Genomic DNA, 27,221 nt, shown 5'->3' on the forward strand with positions numbered 1-27,221 from the left:
CTAATGAGATGTTATCATAATGGAGAATGTACACATGTAATTGATTTTATTTTAATCATATTTATGGCATGGCAATATTTTCCTCAAACCGCACTCCGAAGCAATCTTTAGTCACGTAAAACACATTTACAGTATTAATTTATCAATTTTGTTCATAATAAATACATTATAAAGTACTGGCAACATATATTAAGATAAAAACATTTCAAAGCCAAATATCTCATTAGAGAGAGAGAGAGAGAGAGAGAGAGAGAGAGAGAACAATCAAACACATTTGTTGTTACCATGGAAACACTTAAAAAAATTATTGAAAAAAAATGTTTACACTTCCTAATTATAATTCCAAAAAACATCTTAAAGCTAAAATTAATTCACATATAATTAATTAGTTCTTATGGAATATGCCAAATGAAAGACATTTTGTTCCAGAAAAGAAAGCTAATATATCTATCTATCTATCTATCTATCTATCTATCTATCTATCTATCTATCTATCTATCTATCTATACAGAATAACGAACAAAAAACAAATATGAATACATACCACTGTCTGAGGCCAGAAAAGTTGCATTGTACATGTTGTTTTTTACATACATGGACTCCCTGTCCAAAACAGCTATGGTAGTAATTTGTCCATTTAAAGGATCAATTTTAAGCCAGTTTCCAGGATCTGAAAGTTTTGCATACCTAATGATGAAAATGAGCTTATGTTATTAGGACATATTAGTGTATCTGCATGAAAATACCAAATAGAATACTGAATGGTTCATAAATTAAAGAGGAGTTAACATTGGCTCTAGGTGATCTCTCAAACAGTTACCGCCCTGCAAACATAAAATAAGAAAAAAAGAAAATAAATAATTTATATAGCTCAGCTGTGAGTGCCGCCTGACATACATTGCAGTATACTTGATGATTCTTCTTCAAATGGAGGGCACCGGCTGTTTATTTGATTACAACGGTTTCTAGTAAGGAGTGCAACAGACCAGTTTTTTGAATATATATATATATATATATACACAAACAGAAAATTCGGCACTCACCATAGCAAGCTCACTTATCATCACAACATCAATAAATAAATGAGCTTGCTAGGGTGAGTGCTGAATTTTCTGTTTGTATATATTTAAGTAGGTGGCCATGGGCTACATGCACCCCACCCTATGAGTGGTGAGTGCAGACATTGCACCCCGCTTCTGGGGTAGCGAGTGCTGTGGTTCTATATTTGTGTATATATATATATATATATATATATAAAGAATCGTGCAGCCCGGCACTCCCTCGTTCAAATCCGTGCCCCGGTGCCCTCAGAGAAATTAATCAATAATAGAACAGATTGCTGCGGCACTCAGGGTCTTATGACAAAAAGTCTGTATTAGTTGTCACTACACCTTGACAAAGGGGTTGAATTCCCCGAAACGTTGGTGCGCTGTTTATGTGACTGACAACTAATACAGACTTTTTTTCATAAGACCCTGAGTGCCGCAGCAATCTGTTCTATTATATATATATATATATATATATATATATATATATATATATATATTTGATTTAATTTTACTGATTGAAATGTTAACAATACTGTCTTGGAGATTACCTAATTGTTTGTTGCATATAACGGTCTGGATCTTGAGCATTGAATGTTACAAGTATATTTCCAGGTAGCAATCCTTCTTCCTGACGCACCAGTTTAGGGTTTGGAGAAAAGTAGGGACTCTCATTGACATCTATGATAGTAATGGAGACTGTGGCTGTTGACTGTGGCGGATGATGAATGCCTTTGATTAAAGGCACTTGGTTTTCTGCAGCAACCGTAAGAACAAACATCCTATTGTTCTCAAAGTCGATTGGCTGCAAACAAAAGGAAAGTACAGGTTAGAAATCGGCTATAAAAGAGTTAGGTGCTATTTTATAAGCAGAAAAACAGCCTTTTTTGCTAGTAAAAAGGATTTTCCTTATTTATCAAAGGCTACAGCTGAGCCATTGATATTTGATGACATTCTTCAGTGAAAGTGACCAATTTAACAAGGCTCACAGCAGTACAAATGCAATCCTCCTTCTGTTATTGCCATCTTACGATGGTGACAGCAGAAGACATTCAATGAAAACATGGTTTATTTATATTAAAAAAAATCTAAATATCAAAAATCTGCTAATTATGATTAAAGGATATATACTTTTTTTTACATTCTATTTTATTTCTTTTATTGCACAAGTGGAATGTTAATCCAAAGTCATAGACTGCCAGTTCCACAGTCCATGCACATATGCACTAATACTGGCCCAGCCAATCAGTTCATCACTGCCATGTTACAGGCTGAACTTGAAAAAATACAGTTAGGAGTGGATTGGTTGCTGCAGTAGTGATATTTTATTATATTAAGGTAATCTACACTCATCATTTGGGTCTGCTTAGAAAATACATGCTGCAGTGATATTTTATTACATCAGGTAATCTACACAGTCAATTTTTACATCATAAACTATATTGTATTCCAGGATGATACTTTATTTCAACTTTGAAATAGTTGGTAAACTCCTATCTCAGTTTTTGTTTTAGTTGAGTTTTATTGTATGCTCTGTAACCGAGGGAGGGTGGTGTTAGGCCTTGATTGCAATTATCAGACACACATGGATACTTACCATTCTTAAGGAAAGATGCTAGACTGAACAGCCTGGCTGAACAGGGTTGTCTTAGAAGGGTTGTTTTAAAAGGGTTAAAAAAAAATTACGATATATACTTACCCAGGACTTAAACAGGATAAAAACAGACAAAAACATCCAACCAACATTGCAACAAAACAACCACCCTTCCTTTCATCCTCAATCAAAATAATCTGTGCATTTAAATGTATGTATATATCTCTCAAACTATAATCCTCATGACCTCTAACAACAGAGTGCAACCAATTTTGTGTAAAACCAGTTATATTGCGATTTGCATGTGACTGTACATACCTGTTTGTCATTTTGCTCTGTAATGCTCAGTTAACATACAGCAGAACAACATCACTAAACAGGCACCTGAACTTTTAACTCGAACAAGTGAAACCTTACACTCGAAGCCTAGATAACTTTGGTTTAATCTGAAAACGAACTACAGGTATGTACCAGAAATTTAATTTCTGCATTGCGCTTCATGGAGTATTCATCAAGGCCATTAAATCATTCAATCTCCCAGCAACTCACCCCTCTGTACATGTTGACCCCTAAATTATTTACTCCCCTCTTATTAACATTCATGAGCTTTTTATTCCCTATATTCATTGACAATAACATCTACAACCTCTCACCATAAAAAACTTTCACAAACCTCTGACACCCACATTTATCTCTCTCTTCTGCTTCTGATTGCTGGTGACATTTCACCAAATCCAGGACCCAACCACTCACTTCGCTCACATTCTCCTGATTCACAGCAACATAGAAATCCAGGTAACATCATAAATATCACGTCTTCCATCACCCTCCAGATCACTAAATGCACGCTCTGTTTGTAACAAATTTTCATCCATGACCTCTTCATATCTAACAACTTCAATCTGCTGGCTAGAACAGAAACCTGTCTCACACAATCAGACACGGCCTCCCCTGCAGCACTGGCACATGGAGGTCTCCACTTCCGACACACCTCCAGGCCTGGTGACCATAAAGGAGGAGGGGTTGGACTATTAATTTCCCAATCTTTCGCATACACTGATCTACCACAGGTCCCATCACTCACATTTACATAATTTGAACTACATTCCATCAGGGTTTACTCTCATTTCTCTCTGCGTGTTGCAGCTATCTATCGCCCTCCTGGGTATCCCAAACAAGTTCTGGAATATTTTTCTGCCTGGCTCCCTCACTTCCTATCCTTTGACATTTTCACTCTCATCATGGGTGATTTCAATATTGCTATTGATTGTCCAAAATCTGCTGCTCATGCCTCCAAACTACTCTCTCTAGCCTCCTCTCTTGGCGTCTACCAATGGACTGTCTCCTCTACTCATCAGGAGGGCCACTGCCTTGATCTAGTACTCACCAGGCTATGCTCCATTTCTGAACTCACTAACACTCCTTTCCTTCTCTCAGATATCACAACCTTGGCCCTCATTCCGAGTTGTTCGCTCGGTATTTTTCATCGCATCGCAGTGAGAATTCTCTTAGTGCGCATGCGTAATGTTCGCACTGCGCATGCGCCAAGTAACTTTACTATGAAGAAAGTAATTTTACTCACGGCTTTTTCATCGCTCCGGCGATCGCATTGTGATTGACAGGAAATGGGTGTTACTGGGCGGATGTATGGCGTTTTATGGGCGTGTGGCTGAAAACGCTACCGTTTCCGGAAAAAACGCAGGCGTGTCTGGAGAAACGGTGGGAGTGCTTGGCCGAACGCTGGGTGTGTTTCTGACGTCAGCCGGGACCGAAAAGCACTGAACTGATCGCACAGGCAGAGTAAGTCTGGAGTTACTCAGAAACTGCTAACTCGTTTTTGATCGCAAAAATGCGCATACATCGGTCGCACATTTAAGAAGTTTAGATTCACTCCCAGTAGGCGGCGGCTTAGCGTGTGTAACTCTGCTGAAATCGCCTTGCGAGCGAACAACTCGGAATGAGGGCCCTTATCACCTGCATGCTTTCCTCCATTAATTCAAACTCTGCTCATCCCTACCTTAACTAACATCTGTAATCTCTCTCTCTACTGGTATTTTTCCTTCACTGCTCAAGCATGCAGTGATTACTCTCATTTTCAAAAAAGCTAAATTCTTACCCTAACTCTCTCTCAAACTACCGCCATATCTCTCAGCTCCCTTGTCTCTCAAAGCTACTTGAGAGACTTGCCTACGCTCGGCTCACACACTTTCTTAACTCACACAACTTACTGGACCCACTTTAGTCAGGCTTCCATTGCCAACACTCCACAGAGACAGCACTGACTAAAGTAGTTAATGATGTGGTCACTATGAAGTGTAAAGGCCATTACTCACTTCTTATTCTTTTAGATCTATCTGCTGCCTTTGACACTGTTGACCACTCTCTTCTCATACAAACACTACAATTTCTAGGTCTTAAAGACACAGCCCTTTCTTGGTTCTTATCCTACCTATCTAATCGCTCCTTCAGTGTTCGCTTCTCTGAATCTACCTCCTCTTCGCTACCTCTTTCAGTTGGAGTACCGCAAGGCTCAGTCTTGGGTCCTCTGCTTTTCTCAATTTATACCTCATCTCTTGGTAAATTAATCAGCTCTTTTGGATTTCAGTATCATTTGTACGCAGATGATACTCAAATCTACATATCCTCCCCTGATTTGTCTCTATCTGTACTGGGCCGTGTCACTGAATGCCTTTCTGCCATTTCATCTTGGTTGACATCTCACCACCTCAAACTTAATATTTCAAAAACAGAGTTAATTATATTTCCACCGGCCAATAGTAGTTACCAACCTGATATCTCTATAACTGTTGAAAACTCGACAATCAACCCTACCCCACAAGCTCGCTGCCTAGGTGTCATCCTTGACTCTGATCTGTCCTTTGTTTCCCACATTCAATCTGTCTCAAAATCATGTTACATGCATCTAAAAAACATATCCAAAATACGACCATACCTTACACAAGACACTGCTAAAACTCTAATCCATGCTCTCATTATATCCCGCATTGATTATTGCAATAGTCTCCTAACTGATCTTCCCAAAATTAGACTCTCACCACTACAATCCATTCTGAATACAGCTGTGAGGCTAATCTTCCTCGCTAGACGTTCATCGTCTGCAGATCCACTCAGTCAGTCCCTCCAATGGTTACCTGTATTCTACTGTATTCAATATAAAATACTTTTACTCACACACAAGGCCATTAACCAAACTAATGTATATATGTATTTTAATTAACTGCGCTAATGAGATATAAGCTGCTTTCTTAGGAATTATTAATGTGATGTTTAAAAGAAAGCGCTATAGATGTTAAATAATGTGTGCATTAAGTATATAGTGATAAAAATATAAAAAGCGGTACCTGTAAAAAAGAAAAATTATTATTAGTGATAGAATGTTTACACTCTTTTGAGTGAATATAGTGAAGGAGGTAGCCAGCAACACTTTAATTGTCCTGAATTGCCGTGGTTTCCTACCTTTCCCTATGCTTTGCTCCGGGGCCGCTGAGAGCACTGGGCGCTGAGACCGCTGTGAGCCGCTGGGAGAGCCGGTGGGAGCACTGCGGCTCTGATGGTTTTCCTTTGCGGCTGTTGGTTATTGGCGGGGCTGGCAGCGTTTGTGTGTCCCGCTGTGTCCTGGGCTGGCAGCGCTTGCGTGTCCCGCTATGTCCTGCGGGCTGTACGCCGGCGTGATGTTGATCCCGGCTTCAGGTGCAGCAGGTGTTTAATTTGCTCGTGTTGCGGCCAATGTTATGGCCGTGCAGAGGGCTTCCTCCTTAAAGTGTATATGATCCCCAACGCGTTTCATGCACTTCAATGCACTTTTTCGAGGAGTAAAATGAATAAAAAGTTATTTTTATTTGGTTTTATTTATATTAAAAATACCGGAACTTCCGGGTGGAAATGACCTCATTTTTTGGTGGGAACCATATGCTTGGTTTCACACTGTTAAAAAACAGAATAAAGGAAGTTTTAGAGTGATTATGACTGGTACCGCTTAAAATAATTATTATCTCTTAATTTTAAAATTAATGTAGACTTTATTATGATTATAATTTTATATAAAAAATATCCTATTTTTGTTTTTTATATGATTAGCCTATTTTTATTATTGTTTTCGAAGGAATGGGTTGAGTTCAATTTCTACATTTAAACCTTTTGGAGTCATGGTTTTTAAATCAAAGATCCATCTGGTTTCTACCATTTTTAATTCTTCAGAGATGTTTCCACCTCTCCAATTGGTATAATTTTTTTTGATTACTAAGAATGTTGTTCCAGTTGGGTTTTTGTTGTGAACTTCTGAATAGTGTTTCGAGACATTATGTGTGGTCAAGCCTTTTTTTATGTTGTTGATGTGTTCTGCAAATCTGACTTTAGCTTTTCGTTTTGTCTGTCCCACGTACTGGAAATTGCATGGGCATTGTAGGAGGTAAAGGGGTAAAAATGGTAGAAACCAGATGGATCTTTGATTTAAAAACCATGACTCCAAAAGGTTTAAATGTAGAAATTGAACTCAACCCTTTCCTTCGAAAACAATAATAAAAACAGGCTAATCATATAAAAAATAAAAATAGGATATTTTTTATATAAAATTATAATCATAATAAAGTCTACATTAATTTTAAAATTAAGAGATAATAATTATTTTAAGCGGTACCAGTCATAATCACTCTAAAACTTCCTTTATTCTGTTTTTTAACAGTGTGAAACCAAGCATATGGTTCCCACCAAAAAATGAGGTCATTTCCACCCGGAAGTTCCGGTATTTTTAATATAAATAAAACCAAATAAAAAGAACTTTTTATTCATTTTACTCCTCGAAAAAGTGCATTGAAGTGCATGAAACGCGTTGGGGATCATATACACTTTAAGGAGGAAGCCCTCTGCACGGCCATAACATCGGCCGCAACACGAGCAGAATAAACACCTGCTGCACCTGAAGCCGGGATCAACATCACGCCGGCGTACAGCCCGCAGGACATAGCGGGACACGCAAACGCTGCCAGCCCAGGACACAGCGGGACACACAAACGCTGCCAGCCCCGCCAATAACCAACAGCCGCAAAGGATAACCATCAGAGCCGCAGTGCTCCCAGCGGCTCTCAGCGGTCTCAGCGCCCAGTGCTCTCAGCGGCCCCGGAGCAAAGCATAGGGAAAGGTAGGAAACCACGGCAATTCAGGACAATTAAAGTGTTGCTGGCTACCTCCTTCACTATATTCACTCAAAAGAGTGTAAACATTCTATCACTAATAATAATTTTTCTTTTTTACAGGTACCGCTTTTTATATTTTTATCACTATATACTTAATGCACACATTATTTAACATCTATAGCGCTTTGTTTTATATACCAATGTATATAACTTCACTAATCTCAAAATATCTCCCAACCCGACCTATTCGCTCTTCACAAGATCTGCATCTCTCATCCCCACTCATTACTTGCTCTCAACCTTTGGAATCTGGTGGACAACTATGCAATAGCTAGCACCTATCCTTGTGTATCCATGCCTATTTCCCTATAGATTGTAAGCTTGCGAGAAGGGTCTTCCTACCTCTATGACTGTTTGTTATTACCCAGTTTTGTTATATCATTGTTATTTCCAATTGTAAAGCGCAACAGAATTTGCTGCGTTATATAAGAAACTGTTAATCTATAAAGAAATAAATAATTGGTTGGTTCTTTATCTCTCTCCACTTTATCACTCTTTAAGGCTTAGTACATTATTGTGGGGCAGCTGAGTATCGGTTAGCTAACTGCAATATTTTCTTGGTAAACTGTGGTAATAAGAGATTTATATATATTTTTTTTTTAATATTTTTTTATCCTTTCCTGTATGGTTGATCAAACCATAAATATATTAGCAACCATAGTCAACTGGTAATATAACGCCCAATTATTTCATATCTATGGATCTCCAAACATTTGGAACTCCAGGGAGTACTGCTGGCGCTCGCAGTAGATAAAATCTGGACAAAAACAATGTTTGTCCAGTCTTTTAAATTTGAGGAGCCTTTTAATGTTATCAGAGCTGTACTTTCTAGCAGAGCAATTTAACTTACTTTGACAACAGTCACCAAACCATCATTACTGTTTGGATCTGTCCTTATGGCAAACCGTCCTGTTGCGTCACCACTGACAATCCTATATACCGTGTTCCAAGCATTAGTGTGTGGCTGGTCCTTGTCCGTTACCGTTAGATTGGCCACAACAACATCAACTCGGTTTTCAGGCACTTCTCCGTAAAACTAAAACAGAAAGAGTGAAAGACAGGAGAGAAAAAAACTGATAAGCAACACGGAAAAACACAGCTGAACAGCTACAGTAATATTTAGCTATTCACATAATCAGGGAATAAAATAAGGAAATTCCTTGCGATCATCGTTTTAGGAGAAAGGATTAATTGACTATCATTGCATGGTATTGTCGTGGACTCTTATCTACTCAGAACAGCGCATTGTCTAAAAACGAATGCTTTTCTTATCTCATTCACCATGGCATTGACTTGCAGGTAAAGCACAGTTGTGAGAAGATTATTACGTGTAATAATGTGAAATGAACAGACAGACTAAGAATCACAAATCTTTAAATAAATCATGAAATGAAGCACCATTTCTCAGCATTTCATGCTTTTCACACAACACATATCTGAGCAACAGTTATGCAATGAATGCATTGAAAACAAAATGAAGGCCATTAAGGCTTATTCCTTTATAAACCAATGTTTGTACAAGCAAGGTAATATTACCTTGTCATCTTGCATATAGATCATACAAAGAAATGAGGTCCAGCATTATTTACATTGTTTCCAGAAGTAGAAATTATAGACAGAACAAAAGTGGATTCCCAACTAATATTACAATATGTAGGTTATATACAGTATATATATAAGGATGATGCTCTTTGTGGCACTGTGTACAATGGATAAGCAACCTTCGGTATCCAACTTTCTGCTAGTCTATATTTCAGCAAAACTGCATAGCTGCTGGCTTTAGAAAATGGGCAGAATGCTATAGAAAGAGCAGATATAGTGCCGAGTACAGTAATTTATACATGGCAATGAGACAATTCCTGGAATCACAGTGCCAATTATGTGTGTCTTTATGTCATTTTATTGGATTTTCAAACATACCTACAGTAATTTACTGTATCACACAGTCTATGTAGGTGCACCTGAATTATCCTGAACACTGAAAACCTTATACTATCCAGCCATTTATAATAATATACACACTCTAGGGGAGTATTCAATAGTTTGAAAAGTCAGTTGGGTGTCTGTTTTTTCCTATCTAATAGACAGGAAAAAACAGACACCCAACCGACTTTTCAAACATTTCAATTCCCCCTAAGAGTCAAAGAGGACTATCCAATTAGCTGTGCTAATTTTTTGTCCGATAAAAATGGCCTATTACTGCGATTTTAGCCTGATGGTCTTTATCGGCCTGTCTTATTTCCTGCCAATATCACATGGGATCCGGGATAACTTCCAGGACCCATGTGTTATTGCAGTTCTGAGGGCTTGTTATTAGGGATAATTGGATAGCCCACGGCATATCTATTAGCTACATTAAATTACAGCAGCTAATTGGATACAGCCCAATTAGAGACAAATTACAATACAAAAAGACAGTAACGGTTGTCATTTAAGTGTTATTTAAATGTGATGAGTCGATTTTTGACCAGTGTTGATGAGAATACAAGTTCCTCCTACTGTGACTTATTACACAAAAACACAAAGGGCTGTGTGTGTTGGATGGCAAATATTGTGTTGGAGCCATAGTTGGGCAGTTTCTGGAGGACCTGTAGGTGTTATCTTTCCAGACCTAACCTACAATTACCACAGCCATATAGAACTGTGGTGAAATCATGTATTTATACTTTAACAAGTAAGGAGTGCCTAATGAAAGACACAAAGGGAGTCAATTCCATTAGGAGCGAGCAAGTTTCCGAAAGTGAGTTTGGATGCACCACAGGATCTGCATTGTGTACTGACATTTTATCTTAAGATAAAGATTTTCTCTACCTTTCACCTGGGCGTTCCCCCGCATGTTAATGTACGTTTTTTTTAAATGTGGCAATCATTTACAAGGCAAAACAAGGTTGCGCACACTGAGAGATACGACGGCATCTCACATCTGCAAACATCTCTGCCTGATTGAAAGGCAGAGGCGTCCGTGAGGCCGGATTCGCAACAGCTTTTAAGTAGCGTTGAGGCGGTGTTGGGGGGGTATGGTCCGGAAAACGCAGGCGTGTCCAGACTGTTGCAGGGCGGGCCGCGATGGCTGCGTGATGTGACACGCAGCTGCTGCGACTCAAAACATGGCGGGTAGCCATCTGCCCTCGCCTAGGCAGAGGGCTATCCTTAACATGCGAAAGCATCGCTGCTGTGTGATGCTTTCGCATTTGTACGGGTGGGTGGGGGCTGAATCCGGCATGTGGGGCGGACTTGCTCTGTGTGTCTGGCGTCCCCCCCGCATGTTAGTGAAATGGATTGTAGATGTGCGATTTATCGCACATCTACGATCCGTGCTGAATTAGGCCCTCAGTGGAGTAAAACATAAAATAAAAATAAATTAATGATTCTCAGCTTTTTGTTGAACATACTTGTCTATGTTTAATATATCCAAGCAGGAAGAGTTGGGTCCATGGTATAACAATTTGCAGCACTGCAGCCTCTGCAATGGCATGATCATCTAGCCCCCAGCAGCCACTTCACTGACGAATAGGGTGTGATCTGGAAGGGTGGTCCAGTCAGGGTTGTTGAGAGCAGTGACAGGCCATATCCCATGTCCCAAATATTTTTTTAAAAGTACTATGTATTCACAGAGCCAGGGGCAGATCTGGAGGTGGGTGGGGGGTTAGGATGCAGTACACGCTGCTTAGGAGAGACACTGCTGCCTCCTTCTCCTTGCCTGATATGCCACTGACTCTGGCCCTTCTAAAAGGTCCAGGCAAGTAACAACACCACTGGGTCTACTCTCCTGGGAGTAAGGGAGAATTCCACAAAATTCAGGCGCTTCCTGGAGATTCCAGGACAGTACACAAGCATGTCTTGGACCTGTTGCTCACGACCTCATATTCACATCCATCGGACTTCTTCAAAATGTCTCCTCTCCTCTGTCACTCTCTCATCAACTTTATTTAAACATTCATGTTTTTAAGGGAAGAAACAATTTGCTGCAGACGCAGGTCACCCCTTGTGATCTGTAAGATTTCCCTTTAAAATCTACACATTGGCCGAGGTTCCCGATGGTCGATGAACTACCCGGCGGCATGGAGGGGGGTGGGCGGGGGAGTGAAGTTTCTGCACTCCCTGACGTCACCCGGCCCCATAGCCCTGCATACTAATATGGACAAGATTTTCCATATTGGCTCGCACGTATAAACGAGCCGGCACTAACGATGAACGAGCGCGGGTCCGCGCATCGTTCATCGTTGGTGCCTACACACTGAGCGATATGAACGATGTCTCGTTCATTAATGAACGAGATCGTTCATATCGCTCAGTGTAATCGACAAGTGTGTAGGGCCCTTAAGCCCTTGCAAGCATGGCTTTCCTCCTCCATTTGATTTTTTGGTTCTGATACTGTATGTCATGTTGGTCCTTCATACATAGTGGATGATGTTGATAATGATGAAAATAATAATAATACTATCCTTCAAATAATACACAGAATACATTGCTGTCATGAGAATGAATATTCACTTTACTACTGTTGCACTTTGCTATATGGAGACTGTTGTATTTATCCCTTAAAGTACTGCATTGAAATGCTGAAAAGGAATTAAACTTTAAAGCTGAAAGGAGCGACGCCAGCATATGTCAAAAACTAGACAGATCTACAGCTTTAAAATTCTAAACACATGCAAGTGAAAGTAAATAGAAAAGAAGCTGATTATTGAGTATAGCAGTGGTGCAGTGCAAGGAACAGCTTCCGTGGGGAAAGAAGTAAGTTTGTCATGTAATGAATAAATCATTACAAACATTCAAATCTAAAACAAAGGTATACGATGGCCTGAATGACAATAAGTGTAGACTGCAATGGCTATGATTTATTTTATAAGCTTATATTTTGTATATAATCAGCAAAACTAGCTTTAAAGTCAGAGCTGCTTTCAAATAAATGGAAAGCTTTGCTAATGACTAGTAAGACTGACCCGATCACTGACCGGGAAAATGTTTCCCCTCATTGTTTTCCTTCACTAAATCTATGAGCTCTGTACCAGCGTGCTGACTGCTTAGAATCCTGTTAGTCTATCAGGCTTGTTTATTATCTTCGGAAAAGAAAAAGTGTTTCTAAAGTAACTTATCGCAGCAATGCAGAATCTAGTTTAACCCAATTTACAAAAAATTAAATTTGCTAGCTTTACTTAGGCTGGGTACACACCATTCAATGTGTCCGTCTTGCCTCACAGCCAGGCAGGCATTTAAATTTGCCCACCCAGCAGTGACATCAGTGGTCAGCAGACTGCCCATGCACACAGACAGATGCGGCAATATATCTGAAGATATATCGGGGCATTGGCGCAATATGTCTGTGAATGGCGTCATTGACAGATATAGAGGGGCAAATTTATTAAGCTTGGTAAAGTGATATATTGGAAGGTGATAAAGGACCAGCCAGTCAGCTCCTAACTGTCATTTTTCAAACCCAGCCTGTAACGTGGCAGTTAGGATCTGATTGGCTGGTAATTTATCACCTTCCACTTTATCACTTCACCGAGCTTAATAAATCTGCCCCATAGTTCTGTATAATGTCTACAAATACACTCAGGGTTTAAACGTAATCAGAGGCAAATTTTCAGCAAGTTTAACATCGCTGGCAATCATGACAACATTCTGTTTAAAGTATGCCAATGGCAACTTTGAGCAAAATATAACAGGCAAAAAAGACAAACTAGCGAGAATGATTCTGGCAGAGAGATTGCTCAACTAGATGCATTCTGAGCTACTACTGTATATTTGACCAGACAGAAAATAAAAAATAGCCACATTATATCGCTATGTCACTAATAAATATGAAATTAAGGCCCAAATCTAAAAAAAAAATATTGATCAGCAATAATTATTTAAAGATAATATTATTATTATTATTATTATTATTATTATTCTTGGGAAGATAATGTTTAAAAATAATAACATAAATGATGTTGACAAATATATTTTTATGTTAATTAGAGCCATATTAATGAACGACAGAAGCCACAAATATATTACAAACTTGTGGCACTTCAACCAATAATAAATTAATATGGCCTCAATTAACATACAAATATTACTGTCTTCATATTTTCATGTTAACTAAATTATTATGGCCCATGAAGATACAGTATTTCTTTTTTTGCGCCTCTTAATTGAGCATTAGGTAGTGGCAAAGTAAACCATATGTTTAATGTGACTCTATTTTTATTATGTTCTGCACGGACAGATAGTATAAAATGGACAATCTTACCAGGGGTTCCTCTTTTATTCTGTGGGTTTTTCTGGCGATTTTCTGGGGTTTACAAGTTGTAGGTTATTACTGTACATTTGACATGTATGTTTGACATTACAAAAATCAGGATGGCGACTTGTACCCAGTGAAGAGTGATTCTGGCAACATTGCCTTTAGTCTCATTCTATTACATACGGCCACTTGAAACTCACTGGAAACTCGCCAAAAAAATTGCCAGTTTTTCAAGAACGAAGGCTATTAAATTCCTCGCTCAGCCTACTCTGTAAGGATAGCATTTCCTTTGAAACATGGCAACCAGCTGCAGAGGGATGTAAGGGAATCCAGTGCATTTTTTTTAAAAGTATAAATACTGTTATTTTACAGTAAATCATTTAACACATCAATACATACAATACTGTAGCCTTTTACACAAATAAATATCAAACAGGGTTTTACAAGATTTCCAATATATCTAAAGGTTCAATTTTGGAAACATATGCCCTACTAATTAATTTAGTTGTTTAGTTACACTCTCATGCAGAGAACATCTAATGCTGCTTGGATGGAAGAATAGCGATCCCCCACTATTGCATCCTCTACCTGATGTCAGCAGTTTCATATTCCCCAGTATAAACAACTATTCACGCCGGAGATTTCAAACAGCTGACACCAGAGGATAACTTGGTGAGACAGATTGGACATACTGTATGAGAATTCATACATGCTCTCTTCCTTAAGAAAGCAAATTATTTCTAGCAGGTACCGTTACATACACTCTGCTAGAGAGTGTATCTAACCATGTTTTCCTCTTTGCTACTGGTCAAACACGTTTTTTGGGCTCCAATGCACATAAAATATAGTTATAACTATTTTAATTGTACCTTCCTACATTTCAGATAACACATGAAGAATACTACTGACAAAATACATACATACTTTTCCCCACAAACAATTGGGCAGATGTATTAAGTGGAGAAGTGATAAAGCAGTGATAAATGGAAGGTGAAAACGCACCAGCCAATCATTACGGGTCTGGAAAATGACAGGAGCAGATTGGCTGGTGCGTATCACTGTTTATCACCTCTCTGGGCCTAATACATCTGCCTCTATATGCTCAGCCTCAGATAAATAAACAATTCTGACTTACAGAAAGCAAACACAGCAAACCAAAGATATAAAAGTCACAGACACTGAAAACAATAAAAATATCTAATTCATAATGGCAGGCATAAACAAACATTATTTCCATAATATCCATATGACCTGACAGTGGTAAAGAAATAAATGACTGGACTTTATTATTTTTATTCCCTTAGCTTTGGAAAGAGGATCAAAGCTGATATAATAATTATAGTATGCTAAATAAAACTATTCAATAAAACTATTAACAGAATCACTGTTGTGAGAGAGAATGTACTGTAGTTCAGTGACACCTGGCATAACAAAGATTGTTCAATTCCGATCAAGACTGTGCTTTGCAGTCAGGACATTTAAATCTTTTATTTGCATCAGCTAAGTTGTTCATGCAATGTCATAAGTCTGTGCTGAAGATATTACAGCTTTACAAGGATAATAATAATAATCCCCTGGCACTCAAAGGGTTGAAGCTTGAAAGGAGATTTTGTTGCAAACCCTGAAATCAGCAGCTTAGTGGTTTACACAGGGTGACCCCTAAAATGACCAGCTGTGGACGGATTTGTCTGTGAGAGTACAGCAAATAAGTAAGAAAAATGAAGGCTAGAGGAAGTCCATCTCCTTATGTTTGACTTTTTTTTAGAGATCAGACAGATTAGATGTGGTTTATTGATTGAGGGCTTCTTATTTTATTAAGGACGAAAATCAAGTCTCGCATGGGCCCTCAGTGTCTGTTCTAGTCTGTAAAACATTAGTTATGGTTGCACTTAGTATAGTCGAAATAGGTGAGTGCAAACAAATGGGGAGACATTCAGAAGCTCTCTAATTTAATTCCACATAAATCATCTGGATGAGCCGCCCTCTAAAGATGATTGAATAGATTTTTGTTGTACATGACAATCACAAGTGTAGGGGGCTATCTTTGCTAAAGTATGCTCCATTATGTAATCAATACATTTCAAATAATTTATTCAGGCAAATTATCCCTGTGTTCCAAATCAAATCAAGAGTTGTGAATCCACATACAGTACATTTACAGCAAATACCACTTGCAATGCAGAAAACCAAGTACCTGCCAGTAATTAAATATGAATAAAGAGACAATAAAAGGATGCTTTGTTTTAAAACCACAACAGATCTTTTGAGTTATTCACATGGCCCGGACATCTTTTTCACTTTTACATATTTAGCATCAAAAAAATGATATGACACCGGGAAACAATAGTGATTTAGAGGTCTGGGCCAGCGATATACCTGCAGTTTATGCACCTTAACATACACCAAATGTACTTGTTTTCATCTTTTAAACTGTTGCAAAAAGAGTAATAAAGTCTAACTGGTTGCTATAGGTAAGCACCTATTTCCCGTGTAACAGTCCTGTGAACCGTCCACCATTTTGAGATATATTTTCAGTTTTGTTGCCAGAATATATCTTGTCCATTGAAACAAGCAGATGTAAAAGGAAACATAGAAGAAAACCTAGCACTTCCAATGCTATAGGTCCCTAGGTGATGTGTTACATCTGAACCTGAATCACTTAACCATTCTAACTGCAACACCCAATCACCTACAACATTCACCAAACAAAACACACATCTACAGTATAAAGCACACAAATAATATGACTCTCTATCCCTAGTCTTAAGCTTCTTCTCTTGCCTGTTCCCACTTATTGTTTCCGGTTTACCCTGTTTCTTGTCTGCCTGACTTCTGTCCTGTTTGCCCTACTTTCTTGTCTATACAACCGATCAAACCTCCTAAAGGTGCTGCATATAACATCCAGATTCTAACTGTCATTTTAAAGATTGTACAAGAAAAATGAAAGCTAGAACCTGACTGATTGCTATGGGCAACACTTACACTTGTCCTAAGTGTCTTCTTGTTTATCCTCACTTACATGTGCCTGTTCATTTTGCCTCCACTTGCCTCCTGTTTGCCCTCACTCATGTCTTGCCTGAGCCTGGACTGCAATGAAAAGTTGTGTGTCCAGGTACTTTTCGGAGGTGTGACCAGACACGTTGGGGCATGGCAGCACCCTTTGGTGCATGGGATGTAATCATAATGTTGACATTCATAATATCTACACTACAATGTTAACATGAGAAATGTCAACATTCTGCAGGGACCGGTGGGTTAGGGCTAGACTGTGGCAGAAAAGCAGTTGGAATATGATATGGGAGGGTTAAGCACTAAGGGGAGGGTTAGAGTTAGGCTACAGGAGGGAAAGCTAGGGTTAGGAACTAGGAGGGAGGTTAGTGATACTCTCTGTCGGAAGTACCACAGGATTTACTGGAAGTCATCAGTACATCTCTGCCGGACCCTCCATACCATTAGACCACTGCCGACATAATGAATATCGATGTGATCATTGTAGACATGTCTTGCATGTTGACATTATGACCATATCTGCATTCTCATGTCAACATCAATGATATGATTAGTATGTTGACAAAATGGTAATGATATACCACACCCGCTGTGTATATCATGTCCCATAAAGATGCTATGAAATCTTCGTGACACCTCCGTGGCTTGTCGGGGTCAGCAGAGAGGCCCACAAACCCCATATACCCCTTTCAGGACCTGTGGTCTGCACATCATATTTATTCCTTTTGTAGTATAGAGCAGTATGTGGCAGGGGTGCCTTGTGGCACTTGTCGGAGAGCCTTGGATTGGTGGCTCAGGACCAATTCAAATTATTTATGGTCAATGTAATAGACAAAGCCTGTGCTGTTGGCTGTCAATCATAAAAAATGTGGACACACAGAAGCAAGTCTTGTCCCTCACCACACAATTTATCCTAAGGATGACATATAAACACAATTTACTTAATTTAAAATGTATTTCTAAATTTCTCAATAAAAAAAAAACAACAACTTTGGCCTAGGGGTGCCATACATTTTTTTTTACTTGTTTTCATCTTTTAAACTGTTGCAAAAAGAGTAATAAAGTCTAATTGGTTGCTATAGGTAAGCACTTAGGGGTGCCTTAAAAAAATTCTGACACTGTAGGGTGCCGTGATCCAAAAAAGTTTGGGGACCACTGGTATAGAGTCTTCCAGCCTGTTTCCCTGGCTTTTGTCAGCCCTTCTCTTATCTTTTCTCTCCTGCCACCTCTTCCCCTCCACCAACTTCCTTATTTTTATCAAGTCTCTTCTCTGTCCCCACATTGCTACTACCCAAATATGGGTATTGTATAGTGTGCCTGGTACTGAGATGATGTGTCAATATTCTGAATGATAAAATATTTCAGGAAAGCTATATAATGATTGATCTCTCTATGCAATTGCTCCTACAATTAAAGTATCCCAGACAACCTAAACAAGTGTTACATTCAGGAGGTCACTCAAGCAACCACCGGCAAAACTGTTTTAGACCCTTGCATGTACATATACTACTGGTCAGAAATTTTAGACCAGTTTTTATGGAACTTAAACAATTCAAGTACATTGAATACCCTAAAATGGTACAAAGGAAAGAAAAATACTAAAGGCTAAAAAAAATATATAGATATGTTAGTAAAACTAAAAAATAATGTCAATTTCAGAGTCATCCTAAATGGCTTTTTAAGGGAAAAAGTATTCAGGGAAAAAACTTACAGCTGTTCTACAGCAATGAAAAAGAGGATTGTCTAAGCGCATATGCGACGACAGTGGCTACTAGAGACCAGAAGAAAGCTGAGTGACCAACGAATTGAAATTTGAAAGATTTTGTACGCCGGTCAGTAGATAAAGGATGGTTCTTCAGTACATGGGGTTTATTTACTAAGCGGTAGCTTGTAAAAGTTCCCACTTCATAATAGTAATAAGGCAATGCATGTAATAACAAGACATCCCATGTCTTGCTATTAAAAGCAAACCAGTATGACACCAACTTTCAAACATGGAGGGGAAAACATGATGGTCCGAATGTACAGTAATAACCTGATTTTAGAGCGACATGTTACAGGAATATTGGTCTCTTTGCCTGTCATCGCAAACAGGTTTGGACTGGGCCACAAGGGTGCAGGGGGAAATCCCCAATGGGCCCCACTGCTTGAGGGCCCTAATCCTTCCTCTAATGCCAGGTTCCAGTCAGTGTACTTACATTATACACTGTTACTCTATTAGAAAGTCAGATACATGGTCTCTAATGGCTACCGACCCCTCTGTATGGGCTAGTCTTACCCTGTGGTAACTGGCCACATCTATTAAGCATGAGCCCCTAGCACTGTATCCCCCCGGTGGGCCCTTCATGCCACAGTCTGACACTGATCGCAAATTAAATCTAAATACTGTAAAACATATCTGAGGCATTTCTGTTTAGAAAGTTATCAGTAATGCCTTTGTAAGGTAAGCTTATTAGACAGTAAACACATTTTAATAATTTTTACTTCTTACTCTAAAGCTTACTATACTTTCTTTTTACTTGGTGCAGATTTTTTGAAGACATGGCAAAGATCAGATATTAGAGAAAGTCTAACAAATTACTGAGATTTCACAATGCCTGAAACTAACAGCACTAGGACTGAATTAAGCCCTATGGTGCCATTTTTAAGGAAGGACTGTTGCCAGGAAACACAGCAGGCTGTGTTTTTATAATGGCTGCTTATCATATGAATAGTATGGGATGCATGGTTGCATTGAAATCTATAACACCTACAATTCAAAGAGAAATAGAGTTTCCTTTCCAAAGTTTTCACTTGGAACAAAACTTCAGGGAAATCACTGTGTGAGCAGACAGCCCTATACTACAAACATAGCTGCAAACTCTCTGTACAAGCTGACCTGGACATGCATAATACTGCAAAGACTTCAGCAACAAAATAATACTGTTAATATTTCCTTGATCCCTTGGTCACAGACATTAAACATATTTTCAAACTTGTTCAAACTATTTGCCGCATTTCACATTTATCTCTGAAACTGCATTTTTAGGGGTGGAAATTGGCCTTAAGTGTTCCCATAGCAACTGCTGGTATCATTAATTTTGTATTGCTGCTTCTCGCAGGGATACAAACATGATACCATTGGCATTCATCAATACTTGCCTACCTGGGAATTGTCAGCGGTATCTACCTCCTCGATGGTGTTCTGAACCGGATATAGGTAATACCCAGAGCTTAAAGTGGTTTTAGGGAGGTAGTATAACTCACCTTCCCGGTGCGTGCCACACCCCTTCCTGTCCACCTAGAAGATGCCACGCCCCTATTCCCTCCCCTTCTTACCAACTTGTGGGGTGCCCAAGAAATATTGTATAAGTGAAGACATGAAATAGTTGGGGATGTGAGTGGGAACAAAGAAAGGAAGAGAAAGAAAGGAGAGAGAATACAAGAGAGTGGCTGTCTGCAAAGGAGGATGGAGGAATTGTACCATGAGAGTGGGAGCAGATATGAGCAACTGACTACATTCTTTTCTGTAATGTCTTTCTGCTGGCTTTTTTTCTTGCTGTCTCTCGGTCTGTCTGTGGTCTTTCACCCCTTTTTCTTTTAATCTGCTGTTGCTCCTTCCCTGTGCTAGCCCATATTAGTGCTATCCCTTCTCAGTTCTACCTTCTCTGTACTTTCCTTACTCTGCTATCCCTTCTCCACTCTGTTAATACTTTGCTATTCTTTCTGCAGCCATGTCCTGCCCGCAGCATTCAGTGGGATTCCTGGACTGTTACCTTGCGAATGCCTGCTCTGAGCTAGTGGTACCAGCTTCTGCCAGACATCTTCGTGAGGTGTGTCATTGGGTTGTTTTTGGCCTGTCTGGATCACTGATCCAGTGGGTGACACGCTCTGGCGACATGCAGCTCTCTCCTGTAGCTAACCCTCCTGCCGGCTGCACAGCAGCAGCATGGTCATGTAGAGCTGTTGGGTGGCATTCCGGCTCCTCTCTAACGTTGGCTGTCACTGCGGCTGCTGTTCACCGCAGCTTTTGTTCACCACCAATTACAAATGATGGAACGCTGTTCCAACCTACTTTACCCCCATCTCAGTAGTAACTTAACTGTTATGCCATGTTAGGAAACGTAGAGCAGATGTATAAAACATTACCATCTGCCATTCAGTGTCTACCACTTGTATACTGTATACTAGTGTAACTATCAGTGCCAATGATATAATGGATCTTTATATTTAATTTTTTTTTAGCTCCAGCTGCCTGTAATACCCTTTGTTGACATCTACAGTACATATATATGTTAGGTGCCGCGGTCCGCGGCACCGCTCGGTCTGCTTCCGAGCGACGCTCACGGCCGCCGCACCTCCTTTCCTGCCCGCCCGGCGCCTAGCAACGCCAGGACGCCGTGCGCGCTGAGCCGCCGGGTCCCTGGCAACGCCAGGACGCCGTGCGCGCTGAGCCGCCGGGTCCCTGGCAACGATGGGACGCCGTGCGCGCGTAGCCGCCGGACCCTTAGCAACGGGGACGCCATAGACGAACCGCGTTCCCTGTTGCTTCCTATCAATCAATACACCTGTTAGCTCTGGTCGTGCAGCAGGGCAGCTGCACGACATTACTAATTAAGCTTCGCTGCAGCTATTGGAGGGCTCCCTGTTATATTCTCCCTCACTACCTGGCACAGACGCCGGTGATAGCTTCCTGTATGCTGTTCCTGCCTTGTAACGTCTGTTCCTGGTCAGCTGTATCTGGTCGATCTTGCTCCCTGTGCTCCTGAGTCCTGGAGTTCTGAAGCCGGTCCCGGGAATCCTTCCTGTTCAAGTGAACCTGTTGCAGTCATCTGGGGGTTCTCGTTTGTTGGGGTTCTCTCCCGGTTTCATGAGTAGCGGCTTCTGCCGCATGTTGCGGCCTAGGCCGCTTAGTCCTTTTGGTACTTTTTGTATTGGTGGTTTTTGCGGAGGTTTCCGCTTTTCACTGTCCTCCCCGGAACTCGGCGGTGCCGTGTGGGGGAGTGGACAGTGATATCTTTTGTTGTTCTTTTCCTTTGGCGGCGTGCCGCACATATATTTAGTTTTAGTGTAGTTAGTAGCCCCTAGCTTCTGTTTGCTTTAGTTAGAGGTCCCCTTGTTATTATCCTGTCTCGGTTCACGCTTTGTCTCACTCTAAGACCTGGGGGCATCGGAGTTGGGCAGACCTAATCCGCCCTTCAAACGCGGCTGCCGTGGGCCCAAGAAACCAGAGTCACTCAGGCGTGAACTAACCACACGGGTAAAACAACGGAGGTAGGGTGCTAGGGGCTATTCCCGTTCCCTCCCTATTTCAGCGTCATGTCCTGGTGCTCTGGACTCACTTCGCAACATCTTTCTAGTTCTGAGCATCAGGAACGTAACAATATATGCCTGGTAATTACATTGACACATGAAAATGTTTTTGTTTATGGGCTATTTTGCCCATTTATATATACACATGACATTATTAGATTATGACAACAAAATAGCCATCATAAAAAATAAAAGTTTAGCAGTGTCACTTGTATCTTTATATTGTTTGCAGGTGACTGGTAGAAGTGACCACAAATGTGGTGAGCATGCACTTGGGGCCGAGTCTCTGGTATTCTAAGAGACTATGTGGCATGTCCACATACTGTATTTACAAGCTGCAGCACAAAGAAACAGGCACCAGATACTGTACATTACATTGTAGCAGCAGGGATTACAACATGTGGACAGCTATGAACAAAACAAGAAATACCAACTGCGCTAACATATGAATAGTATTTTTATATTAATTAAAATCAATATCACAAATACACATGTACATAAACAAACTGAATAATATAAACCGGCACTGATAGTGCCAAAAAACACAATATTAAAACTGAGCCTTAGTAAGCCACTCTCTGACAGTGATTATTCACTTGGGGCAGTCTTTGTGCAAAAATGACCAGTATAACAACTGATTGTTGGAGGATGATAACAAGTCCTGCAACGCATGCGTTGACGTGAAAAAACAGGTATCCAGGTGAAGGAGAATAATTACCAGGTCCCTGGTGGTGAATCAGCCGGGTATCCCACCTAGCGGGGTTCTGGAGCAATCTCTCTATCCCACGCAATGAAGATGGTGGTTCTCCCTTTATTAATGTCCACACCGAAGGGACTGGAATCTCCGGATGGTAAACAACGTCCTGTGTATCACTTGCAGGAATCCTCAGGAGTGCCCAGGTCAGAGGTATTCAGTTTGTTTATGTACATGCGTATTTGTGATATTGATTTTAATTAATATAAAAATACTATTCATATGTTAGCGCAGTTGGTATTTCTTGTTTTGTTCATATTTATGCCATTGGGGTGAACGACTATCATCCCGTTTCCAACAGCGGCTTAGAAAACCAGCCCGGTTACAGCGCCTGTTGTTTTTTTGCCATTTATGGTAAAAAATTTACTTTTTCCATGTGGACAGCTATGAATGGGGTGAAGAGGTTGCTGTGGGGTTCAAAGATCAGGGTAAGCTTTTCATGTGTCACCTTTTTAGGATGTTCAATCGGTATCACTATCCCGCAACCTTTCTGGTTCACTGATCCAGGTGCCGCTGCGCTCTGGCGGCATTCGGCTCCTCCTACTAGCTCCCCTGCATCAGCAACACAGCAGCGCGGTCGGAGAACGGTTGGGTGGCGCAGGGACCACAGGATTCAGGCTCCTCTGAAGTCTTGGCAGGCGCTGCGGCTGCTGATCACTGCTGGGGTGACTCGCAGGTGGACGGGCGGAGGCATAACGTGTTCCACCTCTAATTAGAACTGACGGAACGCAGTTCCACCCCACTTTAACCCCTGGTCATACCATCTCAAAATGATGTTACCAAGCAGCTAAAATCTGGGCTTTTAGCTGCTTAATGAATAAAGTTAACCTGCTATCCCCAGCAAAATGACTCTTCACCATTTGATAAATAGAGCCCTTAATCCGAAGGACAGATCCTGGTAGTATCCAAAGGGTAAATTTACTAAAGCTTCTAAAAATGAAAAGTGATGTTGCCAATAGCAACCAATCAGATTTTGTCAATCATTTTCTAGAAAGCAATAGTGAGATGATAGACAGAAGCTGATTAGTTGCTGTAAGCAACATCACCACTTTTTATTTTTAAAAGCTTTAGTAAATTTACCCCACGTGTCCATGTGCCTAATGACACACATGTCAGCTACCATAAAATTTGCAGGCTATTTCTAGATGCATTGAGGGATTCATTTATATGCTGCATGATGTTCTTGTGCTTTAGATAAGCCTTCTGCTGTGATAAGCTCTTTTTTTAAGACACAGCAGTACTTGAAAAGGTTGGAGTGCTTGCACACAGCTGAGTAAAAGCAAGAAATTCTTTATTTGTGAATTTTCAAGTATATATATATTTTTATATCAGCAATGCATACAGTAGTAAAGCTAGAGGTATTGCTTCCTTTGCTGTTTTGTCACAGGATGACTATAAAAAGCTTATGACCAATTCTGCTTTAATTAAAAAAAAAATGGAAAAAACAGTGCTTCAACTAATAGTGCAGCAGTAAAGAGCTGAGGTGGTCATATTCCAATGATGCTTTAATGTTGTCTCCACCTTCTATTCTAACCACCCTCCATCCAAGTTGGAATACGTAAGCCTTGAATTAGATCTTGGTTTAAGTTAGAGATGTGCAGGTCTGGATTTACTTGGATCTACTGGGATCTCAAAACAGCATCTTATTGGTTCTCGGATCTCATGTGTTGGATAGTCAATAAGAAAAATCTGGATAAATCTGAACTCACCCATCACTAATTTTGGTGTTAAGAACCAAGTAAATCCGTACCCACCCATCTCTAGTTAAAGATTTTAAGGGGTTAATTTACTAAGATGGGAGTTCTATTTAAGATGCAGTGTTGCCCATAGCAACCAATCAGATTGCAGGTATTATATTCTAGAAGGTGCTAGATAAATGAGAAGTAGAATCTGATTGGTTGCTATGTGCAACATCCCATCTTAAATAAAACTCCCATCTTAGTAAATTTACCACTTAGTGTTAAAACTTGGGTTACATTAATACATAAATAAAAACACCTGTGTCATTCTACAGGAATGCAGGCAACAGTAGAAAAAAGGATTATTGAGTAAGAGAATCCGTATGATCTGTAAATAATATTCACTTAATACTAATGACGACTTTAGAGACAGTAACTGAATTAAACTCAAAATGCAAAAATTGTTTACAGTGAAATGGTCTCAGTGGGCATGGGGAGATGAAGGTTACGTGGTGTTCCCTGCAGGGCTACAGTAAATAGAGATATCACTGCCTGGAAAATAGGGATAATGCAGAAGTATTCAAAGAGACACATAAACATCATCTCTAAATACATGTCAGCGCAAATCGCATTTAATAAGAAGCATGTATTGGGTTAATGTAAGGTTTCAATCGCTACCAAGGAACTTAAACCTTATCTTACGGTTCTGTCATTTCCCCACAGCATAGTTTATGATGTGAGCTATTCAAGGCAGTGATTTCATTCTTCTTGTATTTGTCAAATTAATAGTGCAGCTTAGCAAGTCTTTTGGATAGACATTACGGAAGCACGTGTGCCGAGTTTGTTTTGTGTAAGATCAAGCTCACAGTATATCAGATTAGTCTACAGAATACACCTAGAGAGTAGATGAATGCAGGGACATGGATTGCTGCATTCATTTTTCCTTCTCCTCGTTCTGTGGCTACTCTGATACGTTTAACAGTAATGAGAAGGGAATCAAAATCTGGAAAGGGAAGTGCTAAAACATGGGGTAAATAACAGCAATTCAGTTCAGTCATTTGTTAGGATAAAACAGTAGCTTAGATAGCAATAACATTTGTAAAAGTCTTTTTTTATATAGATTTATCATCAATTATTAAATGCAGGCAACAAAGGATCATTTTTTTGTTAGTATGCAGGATGATGCATTTTTTTGCCCATCATCTGTTTCTTACTACTTATAAAATTGTATACGTCTACACTTAGACATATTGGCCTCATATCTCTATTTCTCGGGTACTTATAATCTATACTTACAGTCATTGACGTGAACTCTGGAGGGTTGTCATTGACATCTGTCACTGAAATGACAGCAGTTGCTGTGTTTGAGAGACCATATGTTGGGTTTCCTTCCATGTCTGTGGCTTGAATTATTAATGTATATCGCTGCACTTTCTGGAAGACATAAAAAAGCATCTCTATTTGTTTTAAGACCTTGATGGCATTTCAAAAGAGCATTACAATATTGCATGAATTGTGTATCATTAACATGCTGAGTTACGGCGCTAAGTGCCAGGAATACCAGCTGCCTTACCATGTTTGATGACTATGCCATGACAATACCAGCTAGGTTTTATGCTATACATGACACAGCTCTAACTTCATAAAAATATGTTCCTCCCCCAAATGTAAAAGATTGGAATTATGTGTATAAAGAAAGAACCTTTGTGTTTGCAGGCATCTTACACAATTGGAATTGAGGCTATCACCTTTACAGTACGTCACATTTGTTATTTTTCTCAGAATAGAAGAGTTCTATACTCTTATGAAAAGGAAGACAGCATTTAACAGAATAATGTATTACTGCAATTTATGATAGATATTACATGTCACCTTGACTTTCTATCACTTTCTATCAGCCTGCGGCCTAAGCCTGTATATAGTAAATGGAAATCCTTGGTGACTACTAATTGCCTTAACATTTACAGTAGTACAATATCCCATATGTACTGTGGGTCAAATGATGTAAACAGCACTATATTTATATATTTATTTCAAAACGAACATAATAAGTGACACAAAAGAAAAGGTTTTGGAGAGGAGTGTACAGCGCTGAAAACCCCTAAAATCCAGATATTGCCTATGTATTTAACACAGTACCAATTATATCTTCACACATTAAGAAAGTAAAAAATGTACATTAATAAAAACTCAAGTAAGTATCTTAATAGATAAAAAAGACATCTGATATAAAGAGTGTTAAATCAAACATTGGGTAATTATTTTGCAGACTTTATATCCAGCTGATTGTCAGTGATGAGATCAATTTAAGCAGAGTCCCCGATTTGGCTGTGCTTGCTTAAAGACTGACACTCACTTTAAAGAAACCAATACCGGTCGCTTAAAGGTATCTTTATCTT

At 39.7% G+C, this 27,221-nt stretch overlaps 1 protein-coding gene across 2 annotated transcripts in view; it reads right to left on the reverse strand.

Annotated features, from left to right (window-relative positions):
* The window catches only part of CDH2 (cadherin 2), a 409,683-nt gene that overhangs the window by 46,673 nt on the left and 335,789 nt on the right, over positions 1-27,221 (reverse strand). For both annotated transcript variants that reach the window (XM_063923643.1, XM_063923642.1), the window contains exons 8-11: positions 26,119-26,256; positions 8,704-8,889; positions 1,598-1,851; positions 545-687 (exon numbers count right to left, since the gene is read on the reverse strand). In XM_063923643.1, the coding sequence (XP_063779713.1) occupies positions 545-687; positions 1,598-1,851; positions 8,704-8,889; positions 26,119-26,256 (721 nt within the window). The remainder of the gene's footprint in view (positions 1-544; positions 688-1,597; positions 1,852-8,703; positions 8,890-26,118; positions 26,257-27,221) is intronic.

Source organism: Pseudophryne corroboree, chromosome 5 (genome assembly GCF_028390025.1).
Source record: "Pseudophryne corroboree isolate aPseCor3 chromosome 5, aPseCor3.hap2, whole genome shotgun sequence".
Taxonomy (NCBI): Eukaryota; Metazoa; Chordata; class Amphibia; order Anura; family Myobatrachidae; genus Pseudophryne; species Pseudophryne corroboree.